Raw genomic sequence first — 23,174 nt, forward strand, 5'->3', positions numbered from 1 at the left:
TCGGGCTCTCTCAGCTCGACCTAGAAACCGTGAGGAAAACTCAAACACGAGCCCTCTCTCCTTCTCACTCAGCTCTCTCAGATCTCGATTCTCACTCTCTCGATTCTTTGTTGGCTAAGATTGAACTTCTTCATCATATTTCTATCAAATCTGGCCACTTCAGTAGAAGATCTACCAACTCTCTTCTCCTTCTCTCTCGTGTCTTTCCAAACCCTACTCTCCCTCTCCCTCTCCCTCTGTCTGTGTCTCCGAATATCACATTCTCTCTCTACAATCCTCTCCGTCTCTCTCTGAAATTGACGGAGATGAAGTCTATCTGCGCCACAATTTCTTACGGGAGACGATGGAGCCGCCCCAGTAGGATCTGGCAAGCCTCCGTGAAAGCATATAGCCGCCAAGGAGAACGAGTCTCCGCCTTCAGATCTCCTCTATATGGCCTTGGATTCGAAGCCTTCGCCAGCGGCCAAGTTGAATAGTCTGTTGCCGCCACGGCCTTGAGATGCTTCCTGAGAACTCCGTCCATGGAGCCTTTGGAGAAAGTTGAGAACTTTGGCCGTCTTGCTCATTGGTTTTTTTCTCTGGCCAAATCAAGGTGCAATTTTATTCACTTACACTGTGAATCTAGGGTTCTATGGTTGAGTTTTTCGTTTTTTGATCACTAATTTGGGCGATCTATGGTTATTTGTTTATTATACTTGAAAGTTCTTCAATTCTTCCCATGCTTTTCTTTATCAATTTTGATGCGATTGTTCTGGGTTTTCTGGGTTGTGTTTGAGGGTTCGTGTGTATTGCTATTGATCAAAACAGAGCTTTAACTATCTATAGTATCTGTAATGGGTTTGCTTTCCATTGTTTAGTTTCGTTTTAGTTTTAGTTTTAGCAGCACTGCATAACTGGGTTTGAGTCTCTATATTTTCATATCTGTCTTGATATTGGTTTACGGAAAGTTAAGAATTGAGATGGGTATTTGATGGGTTTGGGCTGAGTGTGAGTATTTCTTGAGATTGAAATACATATGCATTTGTTCTGATCCTTTTGTCTTTGCTGATTCATCTAGAATGGCACAAAAGACTCAATCAGCAAGCTAGTGTCAGACTCAATTTTCAGTAGATTTACTAGACTGCACTGGTAATCTTCTCGCTCTGTAGTGAAATCCATACGTTTCTGAAAAAAAGATAGTGCTACTGTCTACATTTTGGTTTAAATGCTTTTCAGTTTATGAGTTCATTCTCGACGAGGTATGCGTAATTTAATCAAATGTATAATCGAGAAAAAGAATTAGAATACATATGAGTTGCTCATATGGACCTAACTCTTCATAGTCTTTTCATGTCTTTTTGTTTAATTGTATTCTCATTAACATGGGAAGGTGATTAACTAGGAGACTCGGTCTATCAAATTTCTTTTGCCTTCTTATGGTCTCAGATTCTTTTTAGTGGGTTCTGAATGGGAAAACTTAAGACCACAAATTAAGCATCTTATTTGAGCCGAGCAGGTTTAGGTGTGTGCGTGTGTATTACAGAAATTAAGATGCTTGTAACATATATAAATGTATATAGAAGTATTGGCTGTATTGGCTGTGTGCTTGCCTTGGATGAAATTTGAATGATTAGCTTTTTCCTTGTGCTGTATGGAGTTCTTGTGTTATGTTCAGTCATAGCTTTCTACATTTTTTGCCTGCTTTTCTTCTTGTGATGCAACTCAGTTAGCAAGAACTAAATTAATGCAATTCTGATTCACAAAAAGCATTAGACTTTGTGAGTTTCCAAGGATTAGTCTCTGACTTTTCTGTTTCACATCTCTGATTGCATATTTCTTTGGTCATGATCATTATTTCTTTGGTCTTTTAATTGTCTTAGACATTGATTTTAGGTAGCAGAAGAGCTTTACCAATCTGGTATAAACTGGATGTTGTGAGTGCTGGAAAGAATTTTACACAGATCAGGAAGGCAATTACGGCGGGATTTTTCTTCCATGATGCTAGAAAGGACCCTCAGGAGGGGTATAGAACCTTAGTGGAGAACCAGCCAGTTTATATCCATCCAAGCAGTGCGCTCTTCCAGAGACAACCAGATTGGATCATCTACCATGAGTTGGTTATGACTACGAAGGAGTATATGCGTGAGGTAACCGTCATTGATCCCAAATGGCTTGTGGAACTAGCACCCAGATACCGTCGCTATATGACAGATACCATGAACCAAACTCTTGGCGTATCCATTTTGGGGTCGAAGAAGAAATCACAGCTCTAGCAGTCTCCATCTGGCTCTCTATTTGGAAACATATTTGCCTCTGCACATCTGGTGCAGAGGAGAGAGAAACAAAGGGCCATTTCTTTTGCAAGGGGCAGAAATTCAATTCCATAAAGTTCCAGTGTTGTTTATTTCTTCACAACCGCTTCTGTTTCAACTCATGAAAAAATCTTCCAAAACCTTTTGCACCATATCAGATTGGAGATTGAACGAGGTCTGTTTACTTACATAATAACAATGATTTTATCCTTTATTGACATATACCTCCTTTTTTTTTTTTTTTGAGGTTTTATTTTGGTACTAATTTTCTTTGACTTCGGTATATCTTTTATTGTTATGCTGTTCAATTAAAGTATCTAGAATATACTTTTTTCATGCCTACAACTGTGTTTGATGGGTGGCTTCAGTGGGCTGCTGACATCCTACAGTACAGTTCCAAGTCCAGGTTCATTGTTGTTTTAATTTCCTGAAGAGGGTAGTATTGGGAACCAGGGAATTTGATTAGAGGATTTAGAGAAGTTGAGAAGATTTCTTATATCTGTCTTTTGTCAGAATGGTCATTTGATAATTGCTTTTCAAGTCTGTTGCGCCAAGCTAACCTAGGTCTTTCTGGGACCTAAACACTACTTATAATAGGAATTCTTTATGGAAAATGGTTGACAGGTTAGTCTGTATTCAACTGTATATTTACTTTTATTGTAGGTGTTCAGATTGCTTTTTGATGTTTACAGCAAAGAATGGAGTACTTAATTGTTTAGGTTCCATAATTCTTGAGCTGCTTAAGGCTCGTTAAGTTAATGGAAACAATATTATTCAGTAACTTATTGGTATAGTTGGTTCACATGGAGAGGCAAAACAGAGTTATAAATCGTTCTGGATGACCTTTGCTTTCTTATGTTTGGGAGTGGAGGGTTATGGTGAATTAATCAACACTTGGTTGTTTGAATAACTTTTATTTTGATGCTTATTATTTATCATATACACAAAACGTCTCCTGCGTGTTTGAACTTTGAACCATTATGAGTGTTTGGTTAAAAGTTCAAATATGTGCTTTATATTACCTCAAAACAAACCTATATTTTTCTTCAGGTCCCTAAAAACTGCAGTTTTTCTTCATCGATGTCAGGAAGGTCCCTCCCAGCTGCTTTAGCGGTGTCTTTCTCATGTTGGTGTGAGGCTTTGAGCTTTGACTAGTTTCACTTTGCTCTGAAAGTGAAGGGCCGCTGGACATTCTTTTGAGGTTTGTTAGAGGCTAATTTTCTAGTGACTTCTTTTCCCCTCTCGAGTCTGCGCCATCTTGGTTGCAAGAATAGTGAATTTTATAATTTGCAGTTAAGTTGTGTTTCAAGATCTACCATTTACTTTGTATGGATGCGGTTCTTGTATACAAAATGCTCTGTTTTTGTATCACAGTTTTGTTAAAAGAAGTAAATTATTTTGGATATATGGCCAAGTAGGGTACCTAGCCATACTTAATGGTATATAGTGTCATTATATGATGAACTAGATTTACATAGTTGATCAGAAGTTGGGATTTTTTGTCTAATTCTTCAAGTCAATTACCAGCCTTAAAGTACTAATTCGGGTATTGCTGTTTTTCCTCCACAAATGCAAATGTTTATGGGTTTAGTTATGCAATATGAAGTTTTCACTGAAAAGGGTTGTGACAGGAAGCAAATTAGTAAACCTGTATTGGTGATGGTAGCTTAGCTTTTTGGTTTTAGATAACCTCGGAAATGAGCTAGCTTTCAGCATTCTTTTTGGTCTTTCTATCATCCATCTTCCCCTAGATTTACTTAGTAATTCCTACAGTACCTCAAAACCTTCAGATAAGCACTTGTAATTGTAAAAGGTATGTTAGGCTATGTTAGTTTTGACTTGTGTAGCAACTGCAGCTTATTTAGGCTTTAAGGAAAATGGAATTGTCTTCAGAAATCGAAGACAATTTAGGTAATTCAGCTTTTCTTTTACTTGTATTGTTCTCTTTACAGATGAGGACCGAGTTCTAGCAACTGTGAGGGTTCAGCCATCTCATGGTTAACTAACGGCATTTGTGGAACATCCTAGAATGAGCAGGCTGATCCCCAACTTCTTTTCCATTCAAATGGTAATTTATTTTCCACCCACTTTATTAACTGATCAGTAAAACTATACATTTCTACCTTAGTTATACCATGCTGGCCTTAATTTTCACTACATGCATATGGTTCTACCCTAGAGGCACATGATTTTGAATACAGGTATCTTAGATTTTAGTCTTATGAGGTGTTAGTGGAGCTTATTGAGATGTGGTTATGTCTTCTGAAAATACTGGTTCTTCCCTAACTTTATGTCTTTTATATGTCTGTAACTTGTCTGAGTTTCTTTTTACGTACCATTTGGCTGTACTTGTTTGAAATTGTTTTTGGTTTTGGTTATGTTTGTTGAAGTTCGCTGCAATTAGTAGATTTTTGTGCTTTGTTTTGGTTGTTAGGTGTAGTTTGCTGAAACTATTTTTGGTTTTGGTTATGTTCGTTGGAGTCTGCTATTTAGTTTTGGTTTTGGTTAGTACTGACTCTTGAGTTTAAAGAGTCATTTTTGTCAGAACCTGCTGGGTTTTTTGTTTGTTTTGCTTAGGTGGTGTTTTGTCTATAGCATCACCTCAGTTATTTCCTTTTACTGAAACTACACGTGTGAAAGTTTATCTAATTATATTTAGGGGCCGTGACCACTTACCCAATTTTAGCCTAAAAATTGCCCACTTACTCCGCCAAGAGTTTTTTAACCTCATTTACCCAATCTAACAGCTATTGACAGTTTCGCCCTTATTTTAATTCATAAATTACACACACACACACTCTCTCTCTCTCTCTCTCTTCCCCTCCTCACCGAGACCACCATCAACGATCTCTCTCTCTCTCATCCGCCTCCTCACCCAGACCACTATCGTCAATCTAGCAACAGCCTCCTTGGCGGCTTCTCGGCCATCACCGCTGGCTACTCCATCGTCGACCCAGGCAAACATTCCAGCCCCTATCAGAAGCAGCACCGCACCATCGTGCCAATCACCAAGTCCAACCACAAATCTGGAGATCAACGTCGAACTCAAACACGAAAGCCCGACCTTGACCCAATTCCAAATCCGATTAGACAACCCAAGACGCCAAGACCGCCTTGAAAGGGAGCCATTCCAAGGTCCTCAACCCAGGTCGACCAATCAGAACGCCGATCACCCCCTACTCCGGGATCGAAGCAAACCTGTGCTTCAAAACAACAACTTTTCTCACTGATCTCCACGCTTAGGAAGAAACCGAGGAGAGAAACCGACAGCCTGGCTGAGACAACTCCGGAAAAAGGTTCCCCGTCGTCTGCTTGAACACAGTCAAGCACTATGCCACCGTCTGCTCGGCATTATGACGACAACGATGTCTTTATTAGTTATAAGAAGGCAACGCTGTCTTTATTAAATTGAAGCACTTAAGCATAATCAAGCTAATCGTTCATTACAGCCAAAAAGAGAGGTTATTGCTTTTCTTGATAAAGTGGGGGGATTAAGTATGTTTATTTCCCATTTCTTTGTTTTATGCTCCTCCTTGCCCAGCAAACTTTTTCAAAATTGACTTGGCAATAATAACATTATTGAGAGGCAATAATGTTTCTACTGGGGTAATAATCATATTACTGGGGGGCAATAATATGATTATTGGGAGACAATAATATGATTATAAATTGATCAATTGTGCCTATAGTGTATTCATTTTGGTTTTGGGAGTTTATACAATTCAATGGGCAGCAATAATATGATCACTGGGCAACAATAATATGATTACTGGGGGGCAATAATATGATTACTGGGGGGCAATAATATGGTTACTGGGTATTATTAGGGGGCAATAAATTCAGACGCCGGAATCCAGTCACCAGTCCGGTAGCCGGATTCCGGATTCCGGTCACCGGCCGCCGGATTCCAGTCACCGGCCGCTGGATTCCGATCACCGGAGTCAGCGGCCGCCCACTGGTCACCGAAGTCCGACAAGGTGGAGGATGACTTCTCCCTCTAAGTGAGAAAGAAGGAGAGGGCAAAAAAGTCCCAAAAATAAATAAAATGAATAAAAAAAGAATTAATTGGGTAAAGGGGAAATAATCCCTTAGAGTGTTTTGGGTAAATGGGGTTAAAAAACAGTTAGTGGAGCAAGTGGGCAAATTTTAAGCTAAAATTGGGTAAATGAGCATTTCCCCTTATATTTAGTGTGGCTATACTAACTCATAGTTTAATAACATCAATAGCTCAGAGTATGTGATAGTTATCTAGACATAAATGTACTAAAAGCACTAGCAAATATAACTTCATTCTATGTGCATATTATCTGCAGGGTTATGCATATATACTCACGCAGCCCGGAATACCTTCCGTTTTCTATGACCACTTCTATGATTCGGGTGATTCAATTCATGATCAGATTGTGAAACTGGTACAGCAGTGTAGCTAGGTAGTTCCTGTATTAACTTGTGTCTAGTAGATTCTTCATTCATTAAGCATTTGGACTTGTCTGCAGATTCAGATTAGTAGATATGGGACATTTTGAACTGATCGATGCTCATGATTAGGTTGTGTACATAAGACAATGGTGGATTAATAGAAATTGCAATGAATGATTTTGGATGTGGGTTTCATACTTTCATGAAGGGGCAATTTTAATTTCCAGAATGCATGCATACCAATTGTAACAGGGGACTACTAATATGTGTTATCTCAAATTGCAAGCTACAACAAAAGCACACCAAAATGTGTGGTTGCAGCTGCACAAAAACAACACAAAACCCAATTGGAATTCTATTGTCCTTTTGGCATTGGTACAATAGAAAATTGCAAGCTACAACAAAAGCACACCAAAATGTGTGGTTGCAGCTAAACAAAAACAACACAAAAATCAAATAGAAGTTTATTGTCTTTTTGGCATTGGGACGACAGAAATTGTAGTCTAAAGGGCAAAACAACAACATAAGTTAGACGAAAGTGTTGGCTAAAACGTATAATAACAACAAATAAGTGTGGTTGGAATCAATCACAGAGAATATAAAAAGACCTCATAAAAGACCTTTCACACAATACTTAAGTGTCGTATGTATGTACCCTAGAACGACACTTAATTGTTCTCTGATGCTCTTTACGACCACATATAATTGTCGTTTAAAGTAAATTAGCACAACCTTTAAATGTTGTTGTATGAGAGAAGACACTACATAAGAGTCTTCATATTTCTTATTTAAGGGCATTCAGACCACACAAATAAGTCTTGCAAATATGCTTCACACAATAGTATTTAAAAAATACTGTGGTTGTTTTGTTTATCAGACAATACAAAACTGTTGTTTGAATGCTTTTAAAGAAACAGATCACAATGTTCCCAAAATGCAAAACTCATCAGACGACACAAGACTTTTATTTTTTTATGTCGTCTGAAAAATCAGACGATAGAACACATCTGTCGTCTGATGCCCCCAAGAGACGACACCGTACTAGACGACACATTTTTGTTCGTTCAGACGACAGAACAGTTCTGTCGTCTGATGCACTTTTTGGCATAGTGTCTGTTCACTCATTAGACCGAAATTTCCAAATAAAATTAACATCTTGAATTCTTAAAAAAAGCAACCTGAACCTGAATCACAATATGTACAAACCCAATCAAAATCCTACATTCAATTAGTTTAATTTTTTAGTCAAACAACCAATTCAGAAATTTGACAGAAGGTAATAAATAAATGATTCATGCTTACCCCTGCCCTTGCCAGAAGGTCCAGAGATGGGGGATCAATTCCCTTCTGATTGATAACGACAAAATTATTGTCATTACCAGAACAAACCTGCAAGTCACAAAGTATAGGAATCATTTCAGCATGTGCAGGAATGCTAGTGTGCGGCATCAACAATTTAAATGCAATATCAATTAAAACATTCTACCTTATTTTTCAGCTCAATAATCTTTCTAACTCTCTCGTCAACCTGACGACTTTAAGCTAAAACCATTGCTTCTCTTTGCTCCGCATATGAATAGAAAAATCCAGAGTTCACTTCACTGAGAAGAAAACCATCAATTCCATAATGATCAGAATGCATGACTATGAGAACAGAAGATGATATCTGCACAAAGGACTGCTATCTTGTTCACAAGCTTTAAGAATAAAAAGTGAAAGCCATATTGCAAGCACAATGCAAAACAAAATACTCTTAAGACAATGGTTTTTGCTCACAAATAACTTGTTTGTGAAGAAAGTATAAAGAGCTCCATATATAAATACTGATTCCACAATTTTTGAAACATTTGGATAAATTATTAACACCAAAATTTACGCAGGTTTCTTTACAACCCAATTTCTACATATTTACCTTTTCTCGTACTCCAGAGATACATTGGCTGTCAAGATGTAACAATTCTCTGCTCGTCGCTTCATATCAGGATGCCTAGAACCATGATCAAGGACAAGACCGTCAACCTAGAATAAGACATAGATTAACTGAGAAACTGTAGAATGACAACAGAAACTTCTATCCCATATAAAAAGCACCGACAAAGCATACATCAAGCCCAGCAATCAAAAACAAAAGTTGATCTAGCCTGCAGTAATATGATTTTCAATTTCATCATTGAATCTTGGAATGAAGAAACAAAAATAATAAAAAGAATTGGAACTACATCCAATGATATTCATCAAGTGATCAAGATCAAAAGAGAATCTTAAAGGTTGAGTAGTATATAAGATATTAACATACCAAACGTGTATCTGCATCAAATTTATGGCGCATGTGCATAATCTCCACCATAAACAGATCAATTGCCTCCTCAGGTATGTGTATGCAAAGAACCTGTCAATAATGAAACTGTAGTTTGTAACAAATGAAGATGCAAGAGGCCTACAATAAATACTAGATTCTGTAAGCCACTTAACTTGAAAATTAGAATTACATGTGGAATAAACATTATTTCAAGCCTTCTTGCATAAACCACAATTACTCACCGCATTTACAACTATGTCAGTCAATTGATCAGCCAATGCTTCATGTAACTGCAAAAAAGCATTTTTCATATTAGCATGATATATAACAGGAAAAGATTTCCTTTGCTGAGCAGGAATCAAACCTAAGAGTAAACCTCATTCTCCCCTTCCCCTTCTACCAAAAAGAAAAAGGAAAAGCATAATTCAAGATACCTTTGTTCGCACAGTTGTCCTTGCTACCATTTTTAGGATTTCTTTGTCAGGCTCACTGCCCATAACCACAGGAGTTTTAAATTTCTCGAGAAATTGAAGTGTTGCACTTTTGGCAATCTCAAAACCATCAACCAGGACACATGGATGCATCCCTACAACAAAAATAAAATCATTATTATCAAGGTCAGACAAGAAGTAACGTACAAGATATGAACACATTTCAAGAATTTTTTTTGGCTACAAAACAGTCCACCAAGCACATGTGTCCTCTTTTCTCACTTAGTAACAAAAAACTGAAACAGCAGCCTCATTCCCAGACCGTAACAACAATAAAACTGGTGATACAACCATGCAGACTCCTAATATAAACTTCAACTGGTAAAATTCTAACAAACTGATAGGACATACGTATAAAACATGTATTGAATTCTAAAAATAGATATTTTATCCATCCAAATGGCTGAAAGCTCAATTCTATATAGCCGTCTCATTTGAAGCAAAAGAACTTCCTGTTCCAATCAAGCATAAGAAAATAAATTTTATAAACACAACAGATTCATTACAAAAGAATAACCTTTAGTTTTTTATTACAAAAGAAAGTGCTCACTTAATGACACGCTCTGTAGCCAAAAAGATGTCAGCAATTAGACATTTTGATATACTGAATGTGGATCTAACCAGAACTGAAAATCCAACTCACCTTGGCATCCTCAGCTGATGCAAACGTTACATATCCAAATCCACGAGATCGGCCAGTTGATCGCTCCTAAAAGTCAGAGAACCAAAAGTCATAAGAGAAGCTTACAAGGTCCCGACATAGGGTCAAGAATGCAAACACGCATCAAACTAAGATCAAATCAAAACATTATCACAATTGCTCATGGAATTAGTCTATTTCACAATGTACAAATTTCAACCAAATCTTAATCCACACAAGTATCTTGTTCGGTGGCATAAAAGAAACGAAATTTCATCCTCATAAGTAAACTAAGCCCTAAATAACAATGCAAGGTACAAAAAGTAACAGTCTTGGACTAAAAGGTTGCTAATTGGCTAACCTTCATTACAATACAATCCTCCAATTCCCCATATTTGCTCATATACTCTCTCAACACATCTGTATCAATATCCCATAGAATGCCCAAAACTTGCAACACAATTACAAAATTCAAATGAAACCAATCAATCCCCTGAATTCATCAGATAAAAATCCGCAATCTTTACGAAAATGCAAAACACTAACCACAAGCGTGCGATCCATGGATATATCAGGTGCAGAGAAACCCTAAAATTGAAAAAAGACAAAGCTTTCGTTGCTCTAACCACTCTCTCTCGCTCTCAAATCTCACACACCCGCTCCCTGCACATAATAAGCACACCTCTTTCTCACACACAGTCATCATCATCATCATGTACCAAATCAAACTCACCATTCGTTCCTGGTCTAATTTGTCTCAGAATTAAAATTGGGGCTATAATCAAACAAGAAAAGGAAATTAGTCTCAGAATTTTACCTGCTCACTAACCTTGAGGAACCAATTTCTCTACCGATTTCCAAAATCCTAACCTGACCTGAACCTCTCACGCTCTCTCTCTCTCTCACCCGCGCGCGTTTTCTCTCTCTAAATCGGAACCAAGGAAAATTTTAGATTGTGGGAAAGGGATTTGAACATTTATGTTGCTGGGAGACGGAGGAGGCTTGGGTGGCGAGAGCAGTGACGAGGGAGATTCGGGCTTCGAGAGCGGACATGGTCCTTCTTCGCTGCGGCGGAGAAGATACGGCTGCGCGGTTGGTGGCCATGGAGATGTTAGCCTGTTAGAGTTTCGTGACAGGGAGCTTGAAGAGTCTGTTAGTCTTCTGCATCTCTTCAATTGACCATAGTTTGAAGGTGAGGAGGAGGAGATCTAAGAGCAAGGAGGAGGAGATATGGGGATTTGGATTGGTATATCAGCGAAGAAAGGCGGAGGAGGAGTGTGAGAGAGGACTGGGATTTAGGGTTCGTGAGAAAGGACTGAGATTTCCTTTCGTGTCGAGAGAGTATCGAGTGAAGACTAAGTGGAAGGCTTTGTTTTCTTTTGTTTAAACCTAGTCAAAAAATTTCAAAGCTATTCACACAATAGAAATCTTTCTTCCATTGTCGTCTGAGTGCATCACTAAAAATTAAAATGTGAAATCATGGAGGGAAACATGGCGCCTTCAGCATTTTTGGTTAAAATGTTGCCGCCCAGTTGCATGTTCACACAACAGAAAATCTTAAATCAGTTGTACAATTACAATTGCTTGCACTAGGCCTATCTAGGTGAAGACATTCAAGCAAGCATCCTTCAACTTTGGTGCTTAGTTTTTCAATCACACAACGGCAATAGTAAAACCCGTTGTCTTAGTAGCCGAAATTTCAGTTTTTCAAGATCCAACCAAAACTCCAAAATGGAGGGAAATCTACCGCTAAAGTTTTTAAGGCTCAAACGACGGACCATGCTTAATTCCGTTGTGCAATGTAGTTCCGATAAAAAAGTTATCACTTTGTTAGCATTCACACAACAGAATATAACTATCACTGTTGTATGACAAAACTGACTTCAACACACAACATATGATTTGTGTTCTGTTGTGTGATTAACTTTTTGTACTAGTGTATGAAAATATTTTTCAATAAAGATCTCATGAAAGATACCAACTACTTACACAAATGGACCTAAACCATATGCTCACTCCCACGCACAAATCTCCACAGATCAATCACCGTCTCCAATGATCAAATAGGTCTTCGATTAAGGTTGTAATGGGGCCAAGGGTTAAGGTTTAAAGAAAGAGAGGATAGGAAATAACAAAGATTCTAAAAACCTAGTGAAGCATTAGTGAAGTAAGAGATAAAAATATTTGAAGTCCTCAAGGTATAACGTCTAAAACATCCGTGAAGTAGGACAAAGGCCATATTCTTCATGTTGGGCATTCACTTCCAAACAAACTCCTTTTTTCACTTAGGGAATCAGATCCAAACTTTGTATTTTTTTTTTAATGCCGAATACTTTTTTCTTTTTTATTTATTTATTTTTTCTTCTTTTTCACGGCAATATATCTTTTCTTTTCTTTGGATCATGAATATGATTCCCCCACACTTGCTCTTTACAACAATCACTTTGACCGAAAGCATCTCATGAATATAGCTCCACTAAATCTTTATAATAAGGGTAAAGGAAAAACTATACTAGGCTCAAGGTTAAGGATTATGTAGGTGATGAAAGGAAAGGCTAAATGTAGGCTCAAAGGGGTTAACTAGGGGGTTGCACATCTTGTGTGCATGAAAAGGACACAGGTTAATTTGGCTATGGTGGTGGTTCCTAGTGCCTTCTTCCCTTCAAAGGTTCAAGCTTAAATTGATAAAAGTTTCAACAGGCATAAGAGTGAGTTCTAGTAATCTCTATAGTCCATTAAAGAGCTATGGCAAGTAGTCAATCAAAATGAAAGAATAATGACATCAACAAATTACACGCCAAGAAAATAAGATATTTAAACGCTAAAAAAAGAATAGCACATATATAGACTCAAAAGCTCACAAAGGTTCACTATGTCAAAAAATGCTTCATACCATACCCCTCAGACGACAGAAGACGTTTTTTCTGTTGTCTGATTTTTTTGAACGTCTTCAGACAACAGATTTAACTATTTATGTCGTCTAAATGGTATCAAAATCAACACCAATTCAACTTTTTCAAGTTTGTTATAATTTAGAGAATTCAGACAACAGATTCTGTTGTCTGAGTCAAGGGAAAAGTTTATCGGGACAAATTTTTTTTTTAGTACGTTCAACCAAAAACTTAATGTGAACTATTTGCAAAAAAAAAAAAAAAAAAAAAAAAAAAAAAACAGCAGATGCCTAGCCTATACCCGAGTTTTCTCAACACTTGGTCAAAAAAACATAAAGTTTCTTTCTCAACCCTAACCACACGACAGCCGACCTCCTCTTCATCACCCTCATCCTCCGCCTCCGCTCCCATCCTCCTTCTCCGGCTCTGACGCTGGAACTCCACACTCCCGATCCAGCTTCTCTCTCTCCTTGGAACTTCCAACCCGTCTCGGTGTGAGGCATCTCTGCCTCTCCGGTCTTTCAAGCCCTACCCATCCCCCACCGCCGAGCTCCTTGCCCAGCAACCTGCAACTAGCAAACCCGTCTCCCGGCCTCCGGTCTCCGATCTCCACCTCGAGCCCTCCAGACTCCCTATCCAGCTTCTCTCCTTTCAACTCTGCAACTAGCAAACCCGTCTCCGGTCTCCGATCTCCGCCTCCAGCCCTCCAGCCTCCAGGTATCTCTCTCTCCCTCTCCGTCTTCTTCTCCTCCTGGACAGTCCACTCCTCCTCAGCTCCTCTTCTTCTCTTCTTCTCTTCTTCTTGACTTCTTATTAATCTGAGCTTCTGATTCTGATTGGTTTCGTGATATGTAAATTGTGTTCGATTTGTCATTTGTGGCTTTCGATTTGATATTGTATTCTTGTTGGTTTTGAACTAAGGTAATGGTATGGACGGATGGACCGTATGGTCAATTTGTTGAAAATTGAAATGGTTGAAAACTTGAAATGGGTTCGATACTTCAATTTCCTTTTGAGTTTTGACTCAGGGGTGGATTACAAATGGGTTTGAGAGTGTTTGACACTGACTGTTTGATAACTTGATTAGTTGATTTCCATTTTAATGATTTAATTAAGATAACTTCTTTTTGAATTGCAGACTTGCAGTTTGTAACTCGGTCACTGTCTCACTGAGGTTAGTGAGGAGAAGCTCTCAGAAGCAGAGGCCACAAGCCCACAACTTCATTGAGAAACGATGAAAAAAAAAAAGGTAAATACTTCATTAAATATTTAAATTTTGCTATTTTGATAATTGTATCGGCATTATTCTCATAATTGTAATTTTAGGTGTTACATATATGTGAATTATAATTGTATTGGCATAATTAGTTGAACATCTTTTGATTGAATTCACGACTTTCATCTCTGTGCATATCATCGTCATTTTCTTGCTGACCTGGTTGTTTTTAATTTTGCATGTATGTAGTGATACATATAGTTCATTGGATCCCCAAGTACCGTTCCTTCCCTCGGTCGAAGTTTCAGTGAAGGCTTTACTTGGTATATCATCAGCAGCTCTACCTGCAGCTCCAAGTGCATCAATGCGAATTTTATTCCGTGGACATCATCCATAGTGAGTTGGAACTGCAAAAAGAGATCTGGTTTGGAGGGTAAGTTTTTCTGTGTTTTTTATTATTAAGTTTTTGGTGTTTCAGAAATATTAGATATCATTTTAGTTGAGTTTGTAGATATTGAATAGGGGATTAAAGTTTTGAGTTGAGAAAAAGTTCATGGCTGGTGATGTGAATGAATTGAGAAATCTATATCTACTAAGCTGTTTTCTTTTCGGTTCCCTCATAGATAATAGGCAAAGACAAGTTTCAAGTGCAGAACCAAGTAGGTTTTAGCTAGAACAAATGGAGCTGCAGCTTGAGAAAATTCTTGATGCTGTAATCTCCAAGTACAAGTATATATATATATATATATATATTATACAAACTTTATCATTGGGTGCACTTCCATTCCGTTTGGTTTTGTTTTGATAATAAAGTTTATCATTAGGTTTCACTGGTATTGCTGCAATTGCTAGCAAACATGGTGATAATAACAATTGCACAAGTAGTGCTGCTTGCATACCGTCCTGCAGATTTAACTTTTCTCAATCATTTTCTTTTAATATTTCTGTTTAGGATGATCTCAGCATATGAAGACCAATTGATGAAGAATACAAGCAGAATATTTTAAGTCAAGATTTGGAAAGTAGTTCAAATAAATCTAGGCTTTTATTATTAGGATTTTTATAATTATTAGGATTATTTCTTTAGGATTCTTTAAGGATATTCCTAGATATTCTAGAATTATTTTAGCCTCCCTATATATAGAGGCCTTTGTAGACGTTTATTGGCAGATTTGAGTTAATAAAAATTGAAAGCTGTTGCTTCTCTCCAGGTTTGTGTGATGCAACCTAACCTTAGGTGTGATGCCTAAGTTCTCTGGGTGTGATGCCTAGGAACCCTACTGGTGTGATGCTAGTAGTTTATCCCTTTTCTTCTCAATTTTCTTATTCTAAATCCCTTTTCTTTCTAACAATTGAGACTGCTGCAAATACACCCTAGTATTGGAGTTCTTTTGCTACTTGTCCTGCATCACCAATGCTGTGATAAGGGTTCTCTCATGCAATGTAATTTGGAATCAAGGTAGTTACATCTGTCTCTTACATATATTTATAAATTGTTTGTTACTTAACTCTAGTGTTTTTTATAAGCTCAGTGCAACCACTAATTTTGATAATAAATTTTTTGCATTTACTGATGTTAGTGCTTGTATCCAACTTTCTTTGAATATTTCTCTTGAACTAGACAGTTCATTTCTAATAGAGTACAAATTATCTAGCTTTATGAATTTCATATCATTGACTGTAGGAAAGAATGGCATTCCTGTTTAGAGGTCATTAATGTAAGCATCATTGAGCCATTGAAGCAGGCTCAAGGAGTTTCTTGGCTGATATACCTTATTTATAATGTTCAGAGTCCTTTAATCATGGAGTATGAAGCCCACAATTTCATACCAAGGATCAGTCGATGCTAAAGTTGCTGAAGAGTCAACATTTAAAACAAGGACCAACGAGGGGAACTGTTGGTACGTAATGATTCTAATGAACCTTAGTCTACAAAATCAAAGAAAACTTACTGTTATACATCAGAATTAAGTTATAAGATGCTGCTAAAACTCAAAGTCATTTTTATTGTTACTTAAGTTGTATCAAATTGATGATATTTCTGGAGTTCGTGATCCCTTAATTTGGGTTCGAGGATCTGGAATGCTAGATTTACCTCTCTTGATTGATAGTGTTTTACCTGAACTATGTTTTCATGTTCATATATTAGCTTAGGTTTCTGAATCGAAGCTGCAACACATGTTCCAAATGCTGACTGATGCATGAATTAGTGTGCAGACCATATGGTTACAGGATAAACTACCACGGCCAGGCGACAATGATGAAAATTGACAAAGAAAATAGTAATCCTGACATCAGGATTAAAGCTTCACATTGTGTCACCAGGTTAGTGTAATTAACTATATCATCATGTAATTGTACATTACATATAGGTTTATTTGTTGCAGTTTTTGCTTGTCTATGGTTTTATTTTAGGTGCTTGGTTTTATTTTGCAGCTTGGGTGATGAAGACCTTGCTGAGTATACTTGCATACTTTCAATTTTGATGTTCAGAACTTAAGAAGAGTCGAGTATCAAGCAGGAAAAATATGCAGTTTTTAAAGTTAAATTTACAGAGCCTTAACTCATTCTTTAAAGCTTTGATTAAGGTGTGGTTTCTTTTCTTTAAAACATTAGAATGTCTATTTTCAGTACCTAGAAGTTTTGCACAAATTAGAGCTTTAGAAAGTTGCATTAAAGAATAAGAAATAAGTACACAGCAGCTGTTTTGCAGAAAAACCTGGAACTATAATTGAACTTTAAAAATTCATAACTAATTGTAGAAAATTCGTTTTCAGGTGATTCCAACTCTGGGAGTTTCTTTTGGATGTCTGCTACATATATACTTGTGTCTGCTGCAAAGATGGGAAGATCTGTAGAGGTATCCAGAATTGTTGTTTTTCCACTATTTGATACAGATATACTTGTGTTTTTCCAAATGCTTGTGTTTCCAAACTGATCTTGTACATTCTTTCACTAATAATTATGTTATAGGTGCTTACTGTCTCCAACTGTGTGTGATTCAAATTCATTTATATACATGTGCGAATTTGATTTCGTCTACCCCCTAAAGAAAATGCAGTAATATAAGTTCTCTTCTTAGTCAAATTGAGTGGTAAAACATATATTTCATCTCTGTTAATTGATATTATGCAATTTTGACAAGATTGGACAACTATCTACAACAATATGGTTGATTTTCTTGTATAGTTCTTGTGATTGAAGACTGAATTTTCTGCTTTAGTCATATCGTTGCTTTTCTGAAACTATTGTAATATATGTACTTCTACCCATCAATTTTAGCTTCATGAGTATTAAAAACTAAAAAGACATGCTAAGTAGCAGCTTGAGTTTCTTCAGGTGTTTCCACTTTGTCATCTGTTGCATATAGGCATATTTCAGTTACTGAACGTTACTGAACCTTATTATGTCCAGTAAATTTGAGAAGCAAATGCAGCAAGTCCAGTATAGGCATAATAAGGTTGATTTACTGGACTTGCTGCAAGTAACTTTGAGAAGCAAATGCAACATGATAAGGTTCATATTATAGGCATATTTCAGGTTTGCTACCAAGTTATAATGGACTTGCTGCATTTGCATCATAATAACTTGCTGCATTTGCTTGTTTCAGTGGGAAAGGAAATCAAATCTTGCTTACACACAGAAGGATATTGATGTGGTTCGAGCTGAATGGGCAAATCATGTTATGAAGTTCTAACTTTGGTTCTGTTTAAGGTAGATGAGTAGCACCAGGAACTGCTTTTGTGCATTTATATATAACTGATGGAAAGTGTTGATGAACCTAAATTATGCATGCAGTTGCTTTGCCTAGCTACTCTTTCTTTACCTTATAGGTTTTTGACTTAGTGCAATATTAGGTAAATGATCGAGATCGATGAGATGGTTTTTTGGTTCTCTTGATCATTATGTAACTGTTGGCTAGGTTTAGAGTTGGAACTATGGATTGTATTTTGGATGATGTTGATGCAATTAATGAAACGTAGCCATCATTTTCAATGCAGATTTTAGTCCAATTTTATGGTTTTGATGATTGTAAATGACTGATGTTGAAATGGTTGAAAGGCAACAGATATATGCAGGTTTATGTTGTATCAAGAAAATAGAAACAACAGAAACAAATGATCATCTGTTGTTTCTATCAAGTTCAAACAACAGAAAAGTAGAGTTCAAAGAGCTCTCAAACAACAGAAGTAGGTGACTGATATGTTGTTTCTATCACGTTCAAAGAACAGAAAAGTAGAGTTCAAATAGCTCTCAGACAACAGAAGTAGTTGTTGATATGTTGTTTCTATCACGTTCAAACAACAGAAAAGTAGAGTTCAAATAGCTCTCAGACAACAGAAGTAGGTGTTGATATGTTGTTTCTACCAACTTCAAACAACATAACATAACTAAAACAATGGTTGAAAGTGCAAACAAACAACAGAAAAATGAGATTGAATACTACTTCAGACAACAGAAATTTGAGTAAGACTATACTCTAAGTGACATTCAAACAACATAAAAAAACTAAAACTGTAGTTGGAAACCAAATCTAACCACAAGAATCAAAATTATCTGTAGTCCAAACAAATCTCAAACAACATAATTCATGGTATAAATGTTGTTGCATACGAAATCAGTCAACATATAACTGTCATTGTTCTTCAAATCAGACGACAGAAGCATCAACTAAGCTTAATATTGGTTCAATCAAACGACAGAAACAACAAAAACTCCGTCATCTGACATTAACTACATCGACAGTTATTTTTTAAATCTGTTGATGAAGTGAATTTCCAACAACATTAATATGTAGTGGTATGGTGTTTCAGACGACAGATAGACTCCGATTCTTCCATATTAGGTACTTCAGACGACAGTACCTTAAACTGAATCTGTCGTCTGAGTGCATTATCAACGACGGAGAATATCTGTCGTCTGAATGGCTTAGAGACGGCAGCCACCTAGACAACAGATTTTTACTTCATCAGACGACAGATAATATCTGTCGTCTGAAGCATTTTTTGGCATAGTGGTTCAAATTAAATTTGGCTCATCCTAGCATGCATCAATTGAATTTCGATCATTACATCAATCTAACTATCAATGCAAGACAAGTTAAGCATAATAATCATAAAAATCTATTAACAATTACTTGAAATCATGAATCAATACATGCTTGCAATCATCTTATGACCATAATATTTATTCGTAAACGTTCATGCTCATCATACTGTTGGAAGACTCCTAAGACTCAACAGAAAATAAACCAAAACTAGCTAAACTCTTTTTTTCTTTTCTTTTTTTAAATCAAAAACACAAAACTAACAACCTAAAAAGCAAAAAGTTTCAATTTTCTTCCCCCCACACTTAAACCAAACATTGTCCTCAATGTTGGACAAATAATCACATGAAATGAAAAGATTTAAGTATAGAAAGAGGGAGAAGAAAACAACAAAAACAAGTATAGTTAAGAAAAGTAGAGAATGCTTCCTCTTATAGACCTCCCAATGCACACGACCTTTGTAGAAGAATTAAAGACACCATTTAACCTCAAGGCTTATTAAGCCTTTGGCCATTCAAACCTGAATAACAGAATATCTGTATGTCACATTGAAAATCTTTTTGGTAGGAATGAAGTAGACATCTGGGGCTTCGAATCCATTACAGTACAGCTTCATTAGACCTCAGGAAGTACACCCTGTTTTGCACTTTATGTGGCTCAGCTGCCCAGTTTTCCAGTTTTCTGCCCAACCCTTCTCTACTCAATTGGAAACTGTAGATGCATTAGAACTCAGAATTTCGATATGTCAACTCCATTGGAAAATAGACTCCTGGGGCTTTTGATCCTTGCATGGCACATCTTCTGGTTCCAAGTGAGCTGTGAACTCTAGCAGTTCAAAATGAACCGATCAGCGAGCCAGAAAAAACTGTTTCGGTCAACAATGATCTCCTTCTATCTTTCCTCAACTATATGGCCTGCACACACACTAAAAACATAAAAAGGAACTAGAAAAGAATCAAATAAAATAAAAAGAAGATTCAGGTAGACTAACACCCTTTTGACATAAAAGTTTCCTATGCCGTTGCCATCTCCTCATCCATTCATTGGGTTGCCTCCCAATTAGCGCTTAGTTTCATGTCCTTAGCCTGACGGTGCTACCAACTTATCAAGAGTAATCAGGAGGTTTGGTTCATGGTTAGATGAGATGTTTTTTTTTTTTTTCAATGATGTTAGATGTGCCCTTGTTAGCAACTTCGGTTCCTTGAAAACAATGAAATGATAGTGATCCAAGCTTTTCTTCTTTCTCTTTTTCCATTGTCTCCTTCTCTTTTTAGATCCACCAAGCATGGGCAAAAGGATTTCCTTATCAGATTGAAAATATTCACATATCACCATCTCCACATGATCTTGGTACCATGGTGATTATTTTTGTACATCGACAAACTCAAGTGCTTCTTTGAGGGAAGGAATATATGCATAGCTTGAAGATGGCAAGGAATGAGCATGTAACCTTTCATGTGACGGAATTTGAGGCTCAACTATAGGGACCTTGATGGACTTCTCTTCTAAGAAATCTCCCACATCATTGTTATGACATTGTTGCTCTTCATGAGGGATAACGATTGCTTCCTTGGCTTCCAAAAGCTCATTAGCTGCTACCCAATCTTCCTCCTTACTCACATGAAGCACTTGACTTTGTTCTTGCTTCTTTGATTCTTGATTCAGCAATGCCAAAATTGTCTCCATATGTCGCTCAATCTTCTCAACATTTCGGTCGATATTGTTCCCATAAGTCTCCATGTCCTGTGTTAATGTCTAAAAGTCTAGCGGTAGCAGGACTTTAGCTAACGCTGATCCGATGGGCGGATCGATACTTGTGTTGTTGTAGTTCCCGTTACCTGTCAAGTGAAATACAAAGGGGCGTCAGAGGGAGACCGCGCTGGGCGGTCTTCAGCTCTCCAATGCCTAAGTTAGTCGATGTATTTATGTTGACAAAGTAACAGTAAGCAAGTATTGAATGCGTAATAAATGAGGAGAGAGGAGAGGACCTTTTATAGGTGAGGAAGAGGATGATCTTCTCCTTGTTTTCGATGTGGGACTGATGTGCTTCAGTTCCCAGTTTCAGTAGCTTCTGATGCTAACTTGACACGGCGCGTGGCGGCGCGTCTGCGGTGCTTTGGGGTTGCTCCGGGGCTCAGGTGGTACCCTGGCTAGCTGTCTTTACGCCAGTCACTTATATGGTGGGCGTTGGTACCCCTGGCGGTACAATGAGCGTGGCTCATTATAGCTAATTATGCTTGCAAATGCACATGTATGTACAAGTCCCCCAAATCCCCAGTCAAGGAGGGCAATCTTGGTTGGGGAGTTGATCGGCGGTTTGAATCGTTTCTCCCGCTAGACTTTGCAGAAGCATAATTAGCGTCAGTGCGTCGTCAACCATGGATTTACTGAGTAAACGCTTTGTGCCCTTTCGGGTGGGCCCCTGCTAGGCCCCCCAGGGAGTCCCCCACTCCCCGGCTAAGATGGACCTCCGGATGGTCGTTATTATTGTTTGTTGAGGGGGAGCTGCATGGAGCAGCGCTGCACGGAGCAGAGGGTGTTGGGTTGCGAGCCCAATCTTAGCACCCAAGTGACGGGGGTCAACGTACCTGATCAGGGCTGTCGTAGACTGTTGACTAGTCCCCGTGTCCCGTAGGGACATTCTGACCGTAACTCCGCGTGGCGGCGTTGTCAGAGAGGCGTGGCCTCGGGATCCGCCGCTGGCGGAAGTCCCCCTGCTAGATGTAGCAGGAAGCAGCGTCAAGTAGACGTGCTTGGTGGTATTTTATTGAGCGGTATTGCGCTGAATAAAGTATGCAGCTTGTCAGATGAGAAAGGGGGTCCGCTAGCGGTGTGCTGTGTAGCGGAGGACGCCCCGTTTACCGAATGATGAAGGAAGTTCCGGTGGAGACCTCGATGGTGACAAGAAAAGTTCCGCTGGCGGGGTGTCGCTCAGTGGACTGTCACCTGAGATGACAAGTGAGAAAATCCTCTGGCGGGGTTTCGCTCAGCGGAGACTCCGTCACTTGGAGAATGGCAAGTGAAGGTCCGCTGGCGGGGTTTCGCTCAGCGGAGACTCCGTCACTTGGAGAATGGCAAGTGAAGGTCCGCTGGCGGGGTTTCGCTCAGCGGAGACTCCGTCACTTGGAGAATGGCAAGTGAAGGTCCGCTGGCGGAGTTCCGCTCAGCGGAGACTCCGTCACTTGGGGTTTCTTCTCAAGTGGTGACTTCCCTTGGAAGCTGAAGAAGACGACGGTTGACACGTGGCCAACTCCTAGAGGGTTAGCGTGTGGAGGTTTGTCTGCTAAGCCTAGCCGTCTTCTCGTCATTAATGTGAGTAATGATGGATTTCGTAACCGAGGCGACGCCTCGGCTAATCCAGGGAGTTAGTGAAGACGTGGGACACGTGTACGGTTGCTACGTGATGTCGTTTTGTAGCGGACGGCTCAGGATTACTTGATGTTGACATAAAAAGGGGGGAACTGAGCGAGTTTCGACACTTCAGGAAAATCTTCAAATCTGAGTTGCCTCCTTCGAGCCTTGTTCGTCTGCGAATTGCGAAGGAGATCCCCGGGTTTGCGTGGAGTAGTCGGACTGGAGAGGACGAAATCTGTCAGTGAAGAAGAGCTGCACTCCAAAGTCTTCGACGTGAGGTTGGTATTTCGGATCCTTTTCCTGTTTCATTGAATCTGCAATGGTGGTTTCTGGGTTTTGGTATTTCTGTTAATGGTATGATATTGCTTCTGTGTTATTCTCGGAGGGTGTAGGGAGAGATTTGAGGGAGGTTACGGTGTTTGACAGAAAGTTGGGGTTTTGGGTTTTGCTAGACGGTCCAATCTGGGTTGAGTGTGTGGTTGTTTTTGTTTTGGTATTTTTGTGGGTAATTGTTCTTGACATCTTT

At 38.5% G+C, this 23,174-nt stretch overlaps 2 protein-coding genes and 1 long non-coding RNA gene across 10 annotated transcripts; 2 read left to right on the forward strand and 1 right to left on the reverse strand.

Annotated features, from left to right (window-relative positions):
* The first annotated feature begins 959 nt into the window (after positions 1-959).
* Positions 960-2,252, forward strand: LOC112170973 (probable pre-mRNA-splicing factor ATP-dependent RNA helicase DEAH5). Its single transcript, XM_024308233.1, has 3 exons — positions 960-963; positions 1,216-1,238; positions 1,860-2,252. Exons 1-3 carry the CDS (start codon positions 960-962, stop codon positions 2,250-2,252), a joined length of 420 nt encoding a protein of 139 aa, XP_024164001.1.
* Positions 2,253-10,030: 7,778 nt separating this feature from the next.
* LOC121049973 (glycine-rich RNA-binding protein 3, mitochondrial-like) lies at positions 10,031-11,244 on the reverse strand. The gene is made up of 4 exons (XM_040508475.1): positions 11,115-11,244; positions 10,502-10,590; positions 10,144-10,209; positions 10,031-10,063 (listed from the first exon to the last, which is right to left on the reverse strand). The coding sequence occupies exons 1-4, from the start codon at positions 11,242-11,244 to the stop codon at positions 10,031-10,033; spliced, it is 318 nt and encodes a 105-aa protein (XP_040364409.1).
* Positions 11,245-13,471: 2,227 nt separating this feature from the next.
* Positions 13,472-18,243, forward strand: LOC112173039. 8 transcript variants are annotated; one of them, XR_005802066.1, is made up of 7 exons: positions 13,472-13,748; positions 14,170-14,280; positions 14,497-14,680; positions 15,605-15,706; positions 16,397-16,572; positions 17,025-17,107; positions 17,858-18,243. It is a non-coding gene; the product is annotated as an uncharacterized LOC112173039 (long non-coding RNA). The 8 variants fall into 8 exon arrangements; XR_005802068.1 differs by having other exon boundaries at positions 16,402-16,572; XR_005802071.1 differs by having other exon boundaries at positions 16,458-16,572.
* Positions 18,244-23,174: the final 4,931 nt, after the last annotated feature.

Source organism: Rosa chinensis, chromosome 6, assembly GCF_002994745.2.
Source record: "Rosa chinensis cultivar Old Blush chromosome 6, RchiOBHm-V2, whole genome shotgun sequence".
Taxonomy (NCBI): Eukaryota; Viridiplantae; Streptophyta; class Magnoliopsida; order Rosales; family Rosaceae; genus Rosa; species Rosa chinensis.